Raw genomic sequence first — 15049 nt, 5'->3', positions numbered from 1 at the left:
GTGGTTTTGATCAGACAAAAAAATGAATTGGTTTAATTTCCTTGATTTTATGATAATCAATCGAATCTTGGATGGATGTACATATGCACTTTTGAATAATTAATGTGAATATCAGACGTGTCAGTTAGATTTAAATATCGATTCATGGGAAGGAATCCAGATGGTGAGGAAATTTCCACATATGAAGATCGAAATAGTTTGTGTGGATCCCAGTTTGTTTACATTTTGGCGCACCATTCTTTTATAAATGCACGATATGTAAAAACACTGATTCCTTTCATTTCAATGGCATCGTTGTTGTTTGTTCTATGAAATACTTATGTAATATTTACATATAACACCTCATTTTCTCAGCACATTTTTACGAAAACAAAGATATTTGATAATTCTTCACAATAATAAGTTGAGTAGTTTACAGTAATAAATATCGTTATTACAGCAACAGAACTTTTGGTATTCATTTTGAATGATAAAAACCATTGTATTATATCCGAAATTGTAAACTCTAACATGGTTGAAAGAGAAATACTTTCTAGATCTAGCATGCAGAGTCCAGGTAGATTCAACGTCTAAATAAGAATTTATTGATAGTAACTGAAACTCTGTCGAGATAATGTTTTCGATCACAATCACGAGATTAAGCACTACCAACCATCAGTATTAAGGTTTCAGTCAGTCATAACGTAGAACTTCGTACGTACGTACATCAGTTCGAGTTGCCATACCACATTAGCATAGAGATGAAGTTGTCGATTCAAATCCCATAGTGGTAGAAGTATAAAGAGTATAAGCAATAGTGTGAAAGATTAGGGTTTGAAGATGTTATTGAAAGAGTATAATCCAATGAAATAAATTCGCAAAGAGAAAAAAGATGGATACATGAAGAATTCAGAAGATTAGAATTTGGCTAAACACAAAGAGCGGATGCACCTTCATCATTGCAAACGATTTTGAACTATGTCATTCAAGGTCTCTAACCATCGATTGTTATTATCTCGCGGATCCCAACCAGGTAGTCTACACCTACCAGCATGGTTCAGTCCATTTGTCAGTGACTCCATGTATTTGTGCCATGTTTTGGTCTGGCCACCCCTAGCTTTCTTCCAACCTACTCCTACACCATGAAACATTGCACGTCGGGGCATTCGGTGGTTGGGCATACGTAACACGTGTCCCAGCCATCTCAACTGATGAAGTTTCACTACTCCATCAATCGATTTGCCATCCTTACCTAGTACCCGTTTCCTAACAACTGCATTACTTACCCGGTGGTCCCAGGATATACGAGCAATGCTTCGAAGACACCTACTATCGAACACTAGTAGCCTACGAATATCCTCTACTCTTATCGGCCATGTTTCACTGCCATAAAGTAGGACGGAACGAACTGCTGCACAGTAAACCCGTCCTTTGGTTGCTAGACGGATATCTCGCCTACGCCATAAATGACGTAAGTTGGCGAAAGCTAGACGAGCCTTCTGTATCCGTGCTGAGATTTTGTCACCAGACTACAAGGGCTGATGAGACTTCCAAGATAAGTGAGGCGGTCAACACGCTCAACTACTTCACTCCCTATCATTAGTTCAGGTGTCGATTCAACCCAATCCTGAAGTAACATTTTGCACTTCGAGGGAAAGAGTCTCATCCCGAACATGCCTGCATAAAACTATGTCATCGGTAAGTCAACAAGTGAATCTCCTGGTAGAAGTACAAACCCTCCAAGTTTTGGTGAGGAAAGTGTTATATCTAAAAGCATGTCAACGACAAAGTTAAACAAGAATTGGGAGAGTGGACAGCCCTGACGAACAGCACTTGAGGTAATCAATTCTGATGATAGTTCGCCATAGGCTCTAACTCGATCAGTTGTGTTCGAGTAGAGAGCCTTTATGGGGTTAATGTACTTCTTTGGTACTCCTTTCAGTGACGAACACTGCCATAAAACCTCACGATCAACAGAGTCAAATGCCGCCTTAAGGTCAAGAAATACTACTATTGTGGGACGTCTGAATGTATGTCTATGTTCTAGGACCTGACGTAGAGTGAATATCTATTCTATACGACCACGTCCAGGTGTGGCGCATATATATCTGGTGCCCACCTGTACCAATGTTTATGTGCTAAAATAAGTAAATAAGGTCGAAAACGAGCCTGGTTTTCTTCAGTATACTCTTCACGAGCTTTGGTTAGGCGTCCAAGTATTATTGAAGTCAATATTTTAGTCACTATATTAGTCAAACTAGTCCCTCTGTAATTGCCACAAGAGGACTTTTGTCTTTTCTCATAGATTGGCACAATCAGCAATGAGACCAGTCAGGTGGGATTACGTTCAGGTCCCAGATTCTGCCTAAGACCTCAGTCAATCTCGCTGCTAGTATTGTTCCGCCATCTCTAAAAATCCCAGGGGTAAACCTATGGAGACCTGCTGCTCTCCCTTGCTTTAGATTCCGTATAGCTTTTTCAACCTCATGGATTTACATTAACTTGCCATTCAGGACGACAGGGGATTGCGGGAAACTGAAGTGTGGCTGAAGGCCAGTTGAACTGATCCCTAAAGTGTTCTGCCAGTCGATCCAATCTCCTGGTTTTAGAGTGAATGATATGTCCATCTGTTACCGAGATAGTTTCTCTTATAGTTGAGTTCCTAATACCGGTTTCTTTAACAAGTCTGACTAGTTGTCTCCTGTTAGCTGTTGCCGCTGATTTTTCCATCTCTCTTGCTTTCGTTACCCACCACTGTTCACGATCATTGCTTAGGCTTCTTATTAGCCTTCGCTTAAGCTGACTCCGCTCTTCGTTATGTTCAGAGCCAAATGGGAAGAGTTTTCGAGCATCTTTCAGTGAGGTAGATGCTACTGAGATCCATTGTTTCTCTCTAACCTTATGATTTACCGTACTAGCAGACATCATTTCTGTCTCCACAACTTTTCGGATGTCATTCCAGGCTTCCTTGGGGTGGGCACTACTTACATGGCTGCCTAACTGTTTTTCCAGTTGTTCTTGAAATATATTCTTAGCTTGCCTATTATTAAGAAGAACCCTCAGAAGTTTCCTTGCAGTGTTTTCCCTGTGTCCAGTAAGATGCAGACAGATACGTGCTCGCACAGGAGCATGATCTGAATCTAAACATGTGCTCCAAAATGAGCGATAGTCTTTTATTGAGCCCCTCCATCGGTGATCTAGTTGGGTCCAACGTTGGGACGAATCCGGTGGTCGCCATGTCAAAAGATGTTTTTCCTTATGCTTAAAGTTGGTGTTTGCAAGAAACAGGCGGTTATCTGAGCATAGCTGCAACAGACGGTCGCCATTATCTGTTCTTTTAGCAACGACACCGTAAGATCCACCCAGGTGTCTTTCACTTTCACTTAGTTTACCTACTTGAGCATTAAAGTCACCAGCCACTATTACTACATCAGAACGCCTAGCTTTTCGGAGAAGATCGGAAAGCTTTCTGTAAAACTCATCTTTTATATCGTCTGAGCTGCAGTCGGTGGGAGAGTAGGCAGAGACGACGAAGAGGCAACGACGAGTTTCCCTATCTTTCCGAGTCCTTACTGTTCTGTTTCGTCGGACAGCGCATAGACGACTGTCTACTGGGATCCAGTCTAAAAGAGCTAGTTCTGCTTTACGACTTAATGCTATACTTACTCCGGTGAGGCCACGGGAAGCAGCATCAGGGCTTCCGGATACACGAGGCGTGTATCGAGATGGTTTTTTATTTTGATAAGGTGAAGTCAAATGAATGTCGCTACTCGGATCCTGTATGCGCGTTTCGGAGACGCAGCACACATCTATGGTGAGAGATTCTAGAGTCCTAGCTAAGGAAGCCTGTTGTCCTATTTGGCACAATGTTCGGACATTAAAAGTTCCTATATGTAGTTTAGAGCGTGGTTTCAGGAGACCAGGAATAACGTTCCGTGTACTCGAATAGTTTGCCGCAGTGGTGCGAGGTGATAAAAGGACGTGAGAATGTGGAGTTAAGAGTCGTGGAGATAAGAGAGTTATTAAGTGTAGGAAGGATTTGAAAGTGACCAACTTGGTCTCGTGTGCTGTTACGGGTATGAGGGCTAATATCACTTCACGGCTGCCCACACCGTGGAAGGGTATTTCTTGAGGGACCTGAAAAAGAAGTTGGATTAGTGTTGGTCTTAACGACCTGGGGGCGTGACCGCAGTGCCCAAGGGACAACTGCTTCAGGTCGGTCACACACGACCTTTTTGTGTTAGCTCCGTTCTTCAAAGGACCTTACCGCCGGAGACGGAAATCCGTGGGATAAGGCGAGGTGTGCATTTTTAGGGTCAACCTTTTCTAACCCCACCCCTCCTTGTGGGAAGGCAGCATCGCTGTTATGCTGGTTGTCTGTAGGAAACACCTTACTGCCGTCACACCTCTGTACAGTCAGCAGTAGGACTTCGCCTTCGGACCTTGGGATTGCTGCTTTCAGTCTTACTGTTCTGCAATAGACCTGCCTGGCATGGTGGAACCTACAGGAACATATATTTCAGCCAATATAGCTTGGTTGAGTCATCACGATAGGCAAGCCCGACCACCACGTCAAGGTAGCAATTGGGGTCGGGGTATTGATGTTTTCTGGAGTCCAAGACAAAAGAGACAACACAAGAGCTACAATGAGGCCAAAGTATCATACCCAGAAATATAAACAACCTGAACTCAAACATGGATAAATGAAATATACCAAAAGTTAGTTAGAGTAATAATCGCGATAATAGTATCGGTAGATTAAATACTTTAAGGTTCTCCAGCAACACTTACTGAAATTTTAAATGTGATGCTGAGTACCAATCTGGTATTATTTGCTAGCCGATATATATGCAGTCCTCACTTAGTCGAGGGCGATGTTTGGAAAAACACTGATTTTATTTATTGTTCCAGTGTCGGGATGCAGCGTATTAGAAAGTGAGGCAGTCTTTGACAGGGGGCAGTGGGACAAATGCTGTACAATGCTGAAAACGATATCATTTCAGCGAGGCTACACCACCTGTACAAGAGCGAAAATGTTTCGAAAGGTGAGACTCTCCTATTGAGGGTAACTCTAGACACACCATGCGTTATTGAGGAGATTTTTCTGACATAATGGAGATCATGGGTTTAGTGATCCTTTCAAATTGAAGTCAGAAACGAAGAATCAAGGGCCGAGAGAAATCCTGCCTGATCAACGGCACCCAAGAACTAATCAAAATGATTTTTCATCAAGTGCTTGGGCTAGTATGTGGTAGTCAGGAAGAAGCTCACAAACACGACAGGTAACAGTGCTCTTAGCTATGACGTTGTATAGGCCTTCATACCACCAAGATAATTGGCATGTCCAGATAAAGGCTGCTGTAGATGGACACCAGGTGACGAGACAAATCATGAATTGCATTAGTAGCGACGTAAGAGGCAAACTAAGAGAAATCAAAAGGGCTGTACACTAAGGAGAGAACAACTGGGCACGTCTGCAATTAGTCACATTAAAAGTTGCCCCTGTTTACAGTACGCTCTCAGCCCAAGTGAACATTGCCACCTCAGTAAGTAGCTTCAAGAGGAGACTTGACAAGCATGTACTCACTCATGAGCTACTGTCTCCCTTCTAATCCATCTGGATCTGATAAATGTCTCATAAATTACCACAGATATCATTTCTTCATAACCCGTCAGTCTCGCTTATTGTCATATCAATTTCCCATTTTATTCCTACAGTTCATTCTTCCGACACATTACCAATCAATTAACTTTGGTCTTAAAACAGTCATCCTCCCTTAGCAAACAAGTTTGTTCACTTCCTATATAACAGCTAAGAGTATTCCTGCCTAGAAAAGTGATAGCTGCTGGTACACAGTAACCCTACTGCCCTAAGACAAATGCCCTCACTGAACTTACATGATATTCAAATCCATAAATAACTGCCGAACTGACTACAATTAGTGAAGTCGACTGGCTAGAAACGTCTGAAACAGTAAGATTTAAAGCAGGTAGAACGAGATGAGTACAAGGAACGAATTATATATTGAACTCGTAATTAGTGCTCAACCAAGTACGAAAGAATTATCAGTTAGTACAAGTACCACACATTATCAAATATACGGAACTGTGCCAAAATGATGATAAGCGAGAGTGGAGAAACCAACAAGTTAATACAATCTGGTAACAAATATGTTTTAAATAGATTATATTGAAGGAGACAAACACCAACAACATTATCAGTACAAGCAGACATTAGGTCACCAAAAATTCTGTTTACCTTCATATTTTCTTCAATAATGAATCAGTTGACCAATTTGTTATTCATGTGAGTGAAGGCTGATTCCAGGTTTATTGTTTATGTAAGTCAATTACTTTGAACTCTCATCCCGCACATACTAAATAACGTTTTATATATACAACAAGCAAATGAGTTCGTAAGTTTTAGGCTTGTAAACATTGAAACTAGTTGGGAACAGCCGTATTTTAAAGGCAGTAAGAGGAATATTGAGGGCTAGTTTAGCTGCTAATAGAATATTGTGTGACTCGAAACTTTCCTATCACATGTTTTTCCAGTTATACTGATGAGTATTCTTCATTTCGAGGCGTAAGAACTAAGTTTCGCTGACAGAAAAATTTAAACTCCATGAAATGCTGGGACATTTTCTGATTGTTTGGACATTTGATCAGTTTTTAGCAGCTATTCAATTTTTTTGTCATATTATATTATTTTCGCATTAGTTAACTCTTCGAAAGATAATATTCATCACATTTCTTGATCCGATCTGATGCATGGCTGAAAATGTTTTGACTGATGATAGTTATATCTTTTACATACGACTATTAGTTATTTCTTCGATTTTCGCCCCACACATCTTTCCTTTCTGTTTCGTTGGAAATGATGAAACGGTCGTTTATTCTTTATCAAATTTTCATATATGTCTTCCAAAAGTGTAACAAAAAGAAAAAGAACATAAACATTCTACCAGTTTGGTCCGAATTACTTTATGACAAGTAACATGCAAATTTAGGTTAAGATATGGCGCTATGTTGTATCGTCTAGTAGAACTTTCTAGTGGCAGATGGTGATTTTATCCGTTAATTACGAAGGAATGTCAAATAAATTGATCATGTTATAAACCGCCACCAAATGTTGTCAACAAAACTTAAGTCTTATGTATTTGCAACGATAGTCTTCCTCGGTGTCATAAACCTTTCTAAATAGGAGTGAGTAGCATTAAATATGAAGCCTTATTGTCTATATATTAACACTTTGGAATCCTGGCATAATGAACAAAAATTTAGATATTCCTTACATGGACCTTTAGATATTATTACTTTGTACATTTGTGCTTCTCTTGGAGTTCAAAAACACTTAAAAATGAGAAGTTGATTAGTTTTGTGGTTTTTGCAACCCTTTTACGTGAAGCTAATTTACTTTATAATTGTTGATCACCAGTAATCCCTCTGTAGTCCCCCTAAAATTACCTTAAGCGTGCTGCGTTACTCAAGTAAAACGAACTTGGAATTTTTCATAACAGTTAAAATATTATGTCATTACGAATAACATATTATTGCTTTTTATTTTTCAGATCCATAGCTTTTATTGAATTTATTTTGTTGATGTTCTATCCATCAACGGAATCTTGCAAACCAAACGCTGATGGACAGTTTACTAGTTTAGAGTTGGGTAGTGCTTCCAATGTTACTGCTGTAGTCGGGAGTGATATTTACTTCATTTGTTGTGGTGGTTTACGGTGGACATATGAAGTGGAAGATGATTATACAAGTCGAGAGATTGGACCACATCCATATGCTACCATTGGTGCAAGCAGATCGCCACCCGATTTGAATTTTGATAACAATCCGTCTTCAGGTATCAGTAGTAATTTGAGAGATTCTACAAACTTACAAAACACAGTACCAACCACAGTATACACAATGCATGATGACAAAGGGCGGTTAATACTACGTATAGATAATGTTGATGTACAAGATATGGGGCACTATAAATGTCATGGCCACACCACAAGTTTGGATGCATATCTAGTGGTGGTCAATAAGAACTATCCTGAAGAACCGCAAAATAAAACGTTGCCAAATGCCGGAAGTATGCTACCACACTACATGATGTTTTCGTCGGACCAACTCAATAACGTAAGTGTTCACTAATTGTGGTGTGAACTTAATATGGTTGTTCACAAAATGATTATACTGCTACACATGTTATTTCATTTTTAAAGAGATTTAATCTAATAAACGAGGTGATCAAAATGTAATATCCTTACACCGAATCTTTGTTATACATTATCTTATTCAAAGAATAACAACGTATTGTCTCTAAAGATTAAACCTTGTTTAGTTTAGGTGGAAGATTATCCGAACAAATTTACATATATTCGTATACAATGTAGTAACATCGTTTGTACGATAGTTGTTTGTGGTTAATATGTACCAGAATGAGTATTCTGACAACCAACGCTTCTTTGCATCACTTGGTATTGTCAGTTAAATAACGTTCTTATTACTAACACTAATAAATTTGACAAAGTATCTATTGGAAATCTAAGTCAGAAAGCTCTCTTTGCTTATGCCGGCTTGGATCAATGCGTAGCGTAAGCGAGATGTCAGTTTTCCAATCAAGAAATGAGTATAGTATCTAATAGTTCTCTTTATTTCACTCTATGTATATGAAAGACTGTCTTTAAAAATAAGGTATTTTTCATGCACTGTGAATATTTTATCTCAGTTGTTGTCAATCCATTACTCATGTATTGTGAAATCCCCTGGTGACCAATCATAAGTGTAAACATCGAACATTGTGTAACGATATGAAATCGACTGAAAGAGTTGCGAGTTTTACATATCAGGGTGGCTGGGACGTGTAATACCTATTCTCAAATACTGCCTACCTTGACCCACGATGTTTTCTACAGTATAAATAATATAGAAGAAAAGTGGAGGTGGCTAAACCAAGAAGTGAAATTAGTCTATGTTGTCATTAAATTTTGAATTCAGTTATACTGTCCTGTAGAGGCCACTTAGTTGGAGTCCATGCAACAACCTTTATCCACAGTTGGAGACTTTGAATATAGCTCCGAATCTGCCCTAATGACATGACTGCATTCCCTATTTGTTTTCTCTCAGATACACTTTTTTTTCTGTACTTATTTCTTTCTACTAACGCCGATATTGCTTTGAATACTCTGTGATTCATATTTCAGAATTTCATTTTACTACACCAGTTTGATATGGCAACTTTGGTTGTTACATATTTATATCAGGTTCTATGTTACTTATCACTATATGACCGACTAACAAACCTGATTAATTTGAAAATTCTAACCTGACACTTGACCGTTGACGAACAGTTGATATGATCGGGCGGACAAACCTCGTTTACGAGTCCTACTCATGAATTTCATTAATTTTAATGTATTACCACATAACTTCATCTAAAGTTGTTGTTTACTAATTTTTTGACTTTTCAATGACTGAGAAAACAAGCAGATATAATATACACTAATATATTTTAATACGTTTTTCAATCTAACTTAAGCAACCATGTTTTTCATACCTTTATCGGTAACAACATGAATTATCTCACTTTTCATATACATGGAGGAGTTTTGATTGGTTTCAATAGGCGTGTGTGTACTTGACGTAATTATAACCATCTTTTCTCAGTTTTTCTTTCATATCCGGGATTCGTTTATCTCGTCTTATTTTGAACTCGTTAAAATAGTATGTCTGCATCCCAGTGATATAAACATAGTTCTTGTTATACAAGTCAGTAAATATTTTGAATCGATTGGTCAGAGGATGACGCGTTGCTGTACAAATTGAGAAGTACTGGGTGTGAGTTTCAATATATAAACTTTAACACTGAGATTCAAGTATATTCAGTTGATGGGTCCAAAATTAGACAAGGCACTCATCTTAATTTCTAGTCATTATCCAACTATAATATTTCGTTAAAAAAGAACCTGAATAGAACGAGAATATCGCTATTTAGGAATGGTAGAAAAAGTAGGTTTATAGTTACACGATAGATTATCTGGGTTGATATAAAGTAGTCAAATAATAATGAACAGTACAAAAATAAAAAATTACAAGTCCACTGTATAAAAAAGAAACAATTAATCAGGAAGAGAACTCTGTTTTTTGGAAATCTTTGTCATTAACATCTGTCTATTGGAGAACCGTTGGAATTTAGCGACTGAATAGCCATTTCCTCTGATACTCTTTTATTTTGTTAAGAATATGCAACCATGTTCTTATACTGAACTTAGCCCTGGATCTTCAGGTCTGTAAATGAAAATAATACTTTTAGATCATCTTGTCGATGCAGTCGTAAACTGGGTTGAAACGTTTATCCAGGGTTACTTAGTTCAAATGGGTTATTCAACTAATTTCGATTTGGAATGGAATCTGTCTTCAGAATAAAATTATTCTTCACAAACCAATCAACTGAGCTTATTCCTATTGAGTGAACAGTCTATAAAACAAAGTACCTTGAAATATGCCTTCTCACATTGGTTGGACGTAGGTCTTACGGAGCTTTAGTTGATAAAGCTCTCACGTTAATTGATACTTGTCATCACTTAGTATAGTAGGCACACTGTCACTTGATCAACCAGATCCTATTATTACTATGAACTAGACAATCAAGACATTGGTTATCACTCAGCGACCTTTGGGCTTTTTTTAAGTCTAAGGCATTCATTCACATAATCTTTACAGTTACATGTTAACTAGAAACATTTGTCAATATCTATTCAACCGTTATAAATAATAGAGTTTCGCATTAGAGACAGAAATGATCAATTTCCCAGAGTAGAAACGTTAATTTCGAGTGACTGAATAAGTTATTATTTCTTTAAACGTAAAATTTGGTACAAGGAGGCATCAAATACATATGCGCCACACAAATCATTCAATTTGTATGAAGGCTAGGAAACTACCTGGGTTGTCAGACCGAAGCAGGTTGTTTTCTTAAGGAACAATTCTCCGAACTTTTGACCTATGGTCTAATCCACAAGGCAGTGTAGCAACGTAAGATGCAGTCCCATGGTAGTCGGTGACTGACAATAGGTTCATATTCCATTTGTTCCTTTAGGATACTGAAGCCCATGTCCACCATTGGTTTGGAATCAGGGTTTTCCAACTCCTCTAGATGGATACTCCATATCCACCAATCCGGTTAAAGCGTCGAACACTCGCTTTTTTTCCTGTTAATCTCATAAACAACAACCCTTCCAGGAAAAGGCAGTGGGCAGGATTTCCCTGGCAGTGGTTGTATGTACGCGGCCATATGAGAGCGTTTCGAGAGGGAGAGCTGACTCTCCCCACTCTCTTGGTCGTACCTGAGCATTTGGGGGTAACTGACTAAGTAAATAATTCAAATATGTATAAATTATAACTGAATATGTCGAATTACTCAAACTAGAGATCATATTGGAATCTAAACATCATTGAGTACTAGATAAACGTAACAGTATTTAGAACTGTCATAAATCACTTATGAATGTAACTTCTGAACTGATATGTAACCACAATAATAATAGTCAACTAGAGAACGATTATGAAAATAGTCAAAGCATTGAAGTTTTTTTCATCAGACATCATCAGTACACCTCCATAACATCAGATATATAGTAGGAAGTTTAGAACTTTTAGACATTCTCAAAACAAGTGACATATTTTAAGATTATTGAATAAACATTTGAAAGTTCATTTTTAAGTGAAGATGGATAGTAGATAGCAGTAGAATCCATGACGCACATTTCGTCCTATTCGGGACTCGTTAGCTGGATATACCTGCATCTCAGAGTTGATGTTTACTCTGAAACTTGAATCCAGTATCGTTCGCATTATCCAATTAGCTATTAAGTCTTAATTGTCACACTTACTCGTACAATAGATTGAATTTATAAGTTCACTTTTTTTTCTTAACATTAATAAATTGATTTTTAATCAGAAAGGGTTTTGTTGAGATTTCAGTATCTTACATAGTTGAAATCATGAGTCGATTCAAGCTAGACCACTATGGAAAATCTGGAAGTATTGGACGGCCGTTTCGTCCTATTATGGGACTCCTCAGCAGTGCGCATACACGATTACGCCTCTCGAGATTTTAACCTAGGACCTATCAGTTTCGAGCACTTAACCACTAGACCACTGAGCCGGCATTCAACGGTTTTGATGTCTAACTTCAACTGATCCACAAAGTTGAGTAAACGATAACCAATTGTCTTCAGTAAGTTGATATCTCCCAACGGGCGAAACGGCCGTCCAGTGCTTCTAGGTTTTCCATAGTGGTCTAGCTTCAATTGATTCATGATTTCAACAATGAAAAATTGATTTTTATCCTTGATTGATACTTATAATCATTTTTTGTTTCTAAGTGAACAATTAGTATCCAGGTATATACACAATATACATTCAATATCTAATATAAGAAAAAAAATCAATATGTATTTGACACAGTCGATTATTAGTAAGCTGTCGCATTGTTCATGTAAACTAATAATAATAATAATAATAATAAGGTATTTGGAAATGACAAAATGTTATTTTCTTCTTTATGAATTGTATGTTGTTGTGCTGTTTTTTTTTTAAAAAAATGTGAAATGAATAATTCTAATTGGAAATAACAACAATTTGAACCAATGTACAACCTTCATGTATAGGAAATAAATGCAAATATAAAGCACTGTTCAGTGGACTAACTAACTAACTGATTTCTGAAGTATGAAGTTATAAACAAACTTAACATCATTTGAAGAGGAAAAAAAGAGAAAGGGAAAAAGAGATAGAGAGAGAGAGAGAAGGGTTTGTATTCACACTTACACATAGACACAATTCATACAGAAATGTCGCAAAACACAAATGAGATTTTAGATTTGTCTATATGTGTTTTTCTTTATCCACATTATTTTCAGGTGAATTTTTAAAAAAAAAATCTAAATGAAGTTTCGTTCTATATAAGAACTCTCATCTAAATTAAAGCGAATAGTTTCAAAGTATTTGTGCGCCGAGTTGATGTAAGACATTAAATAGGAATAATACTGTAGTGTAGTCTACTTATATCCATATAAGTAATATATGGCGATGGTCAGACATCGAATGTATTTTGGCAGAAGACCGATAGGGAAAGAACTGAAATGAAGCTCAATTGGTGGGAAAATGTATGAACAGTGAAATCAGAGAAAACGGACTGATATTTACAGAAGGAACAGTGAAGATTGAGACAATTGGTTGATATCTTGCAAATTAACTGTCCACTGTATGGTTATCAGAATTTGTGCCTAAATAAATGCGATTGTCCCCAACTAATGTTCTGTTCACTACAATATATTTGTGAAATCTCAACGAATGGATTTGAAGAAAAGCTTGGACTCGATTGCCAGGAAAAATGTTGGATTTACTTGAAATTCAATTCGCTGAGATTTTACAAATACATATTCTTCCTACTTTAAGTTTCATTCTGTCAGCGGTACATTTTTATTATTGAAATCTATAAAATGATAAACGATGATGCTTCCAGGTTTTCCCTGGTGGTCTAGCTTCAATTGACTCACGCTTTCAACTATGAAAATACTAAATCTCCACACAAAAAAAATAATTCCAATGTTTCGTCCAGATAACTTGTTTGGACTTCTTTAGGGTAATCATCAAAATCATCAAAATCTATACTACGTTAAACCAATCATATTTGTATGTCGAATTTGTGTAGCAGGACAATATGAGTCAGTTAAATGAGAATCAAGTGAAAAGTTCACGATGTGAAATAAAAGAAGACTGGATAAAATGTGTGTGTGTGTGTGTGTATGTATATGTGTATGGGCGAATAAGAACAGCCCAAACAGAAAGGATGGTAATCAGCTAGCAACCATTTGGCAACCATTCATCAACAAGTAATTGGACCCTTTCTTTCTTTTATTCAGCCTGTTTATTCCACATGAATCGTTATTTTGACTGAAAACAATATGAGTTATATTTAGCATTACAATTTATGTACTTGATGTTTTGTATTTTTTATTTGCAATTTGATGATTCAGAAACAATTTTGTCAATCTTCAATTTACACTTTTAGTTTTACTTCATATAGAAACATATCAACACTGAATATCATTCTTACACATACACACACACACACATTTCATCCAGTCACTTTTTATTTCACATCGTGAACATTTTCACTCTATTTAACTGACTCATATTATCCTGTTTACAAAAATTCACCATCTAAATATGATTAGTTTACCATAGTATAGATTCTGATATGATTGTTAAAAAAGAAACACTATATATATTATAGAGTTGAGATCATGAGTCAATTGAAGCTAGACCACCATGGAAAACCTGGAAGCACTGGACGGCCGTTTCGTCCCATTATGGGACTCCTCAGCAGTGCGCATCCACGAACCCACTCTCGCGGGATTCGAACCCAGGACCTACCAGTTTCGAGCCGAAGCCCTTAACCGATAGACCACTGAGCTGGCATCCAACGGTGTTAATGTCTAACTTCAACTGATTCACGAAATTGAGCAACTCTATAAATTACTAAAATCTCCACAAAACCCCTTCTGACTATATATATTACTTTGATGATTTTGATGATTACCCTAAAGAAGTCTAAACAAGTTATCTGGACGAAACATTGGAATTATTATTTTTAAATTTCAATTGCTAAGATTATTTCAAATATAATTTCACATATAATGACTTCTCTATATTCGGCGCCTAATTTTTGTCAAACTATTTGTTCTAATCTTGACGAATATCCGTTTAAAGAAAAGTATGTTTAATAGTTGAGATCATGATTCAATTGAACCTAGACCACAATGGAAAACCTGGAAGCACTGGTCGGCCGTTTCGTCTGTTGGGAGATATCAACTTAATGAAGACAATTGATGATCAGTTGCTCAATTTCGTGAATTGGTTGTAGTTAAACATTAACACCGTTGGATGCCGTTCATCTCATTGGTCTAGTGGTTAAGTGCTTGCGCGTGAGACTGATAGATCCTAGGTTCGAATCCAGCGAAGTGTGATCGTGGATGCGCACTTATGAGGAGTCCCATAGTAA

At 37.3% G+C, this 15049-nt stretch overlaps 1 protein-coding gene and 1 non-coding gene across 2 annotated transcripts in view; one reads left to right on the top strand and one right to left on the bottom strand.

Annotated features, from left to right (window-relative positions):
- Positions 1-5196: 5196 nt before the first annotated feature.
- Smp_143410 (hypothetical protein) overlaps positions 5197-15049 on the top strand; it is a gene marked incomplete at both ends in the record, with an annotated part of 57544 nt that continues 47691 nt past the window's right edge. Inside the window, 2 exons of the mRNA XM_018795043.1 lie at positions 5197-5261; positions 7551-8115. Coding sequence (XP_018647019.1) covers positions 5197-5261; positions 7551-8115 — 630 coding nt within the window. The remainder of the gene's footprint in view (positions 5262-7550; positions 8116-15049) is intronic.
- Smp_tRNA_01606_Pseudo_CGA.1.1 lies at positions 14391-14462 on the bottom strand. The gene has a single exon. It is a non-coding gene (tRNA).

The sequence above is a fragment of the Schistosoma mansoni genome, assembly GCF_000237925.1.
Source record: "Schistosoma mansoni, WGS project CABG00000000 data, supercontig 0182, strain Puerto Rico, whole genome shotgun sequence".
Taxonomy (NCBI): Eukaryota; Metazoa; Platyhelminthes; class Trematoda; order Strigeidida; family Schistosomatidae; genus Schistosoma; species Schistosoma mansoni.
The sequence above is the reverse complement of the archived record's forward strand: the minus strand, read 5'-3'. Positions and strand labels throughout refer to the sequence as shown.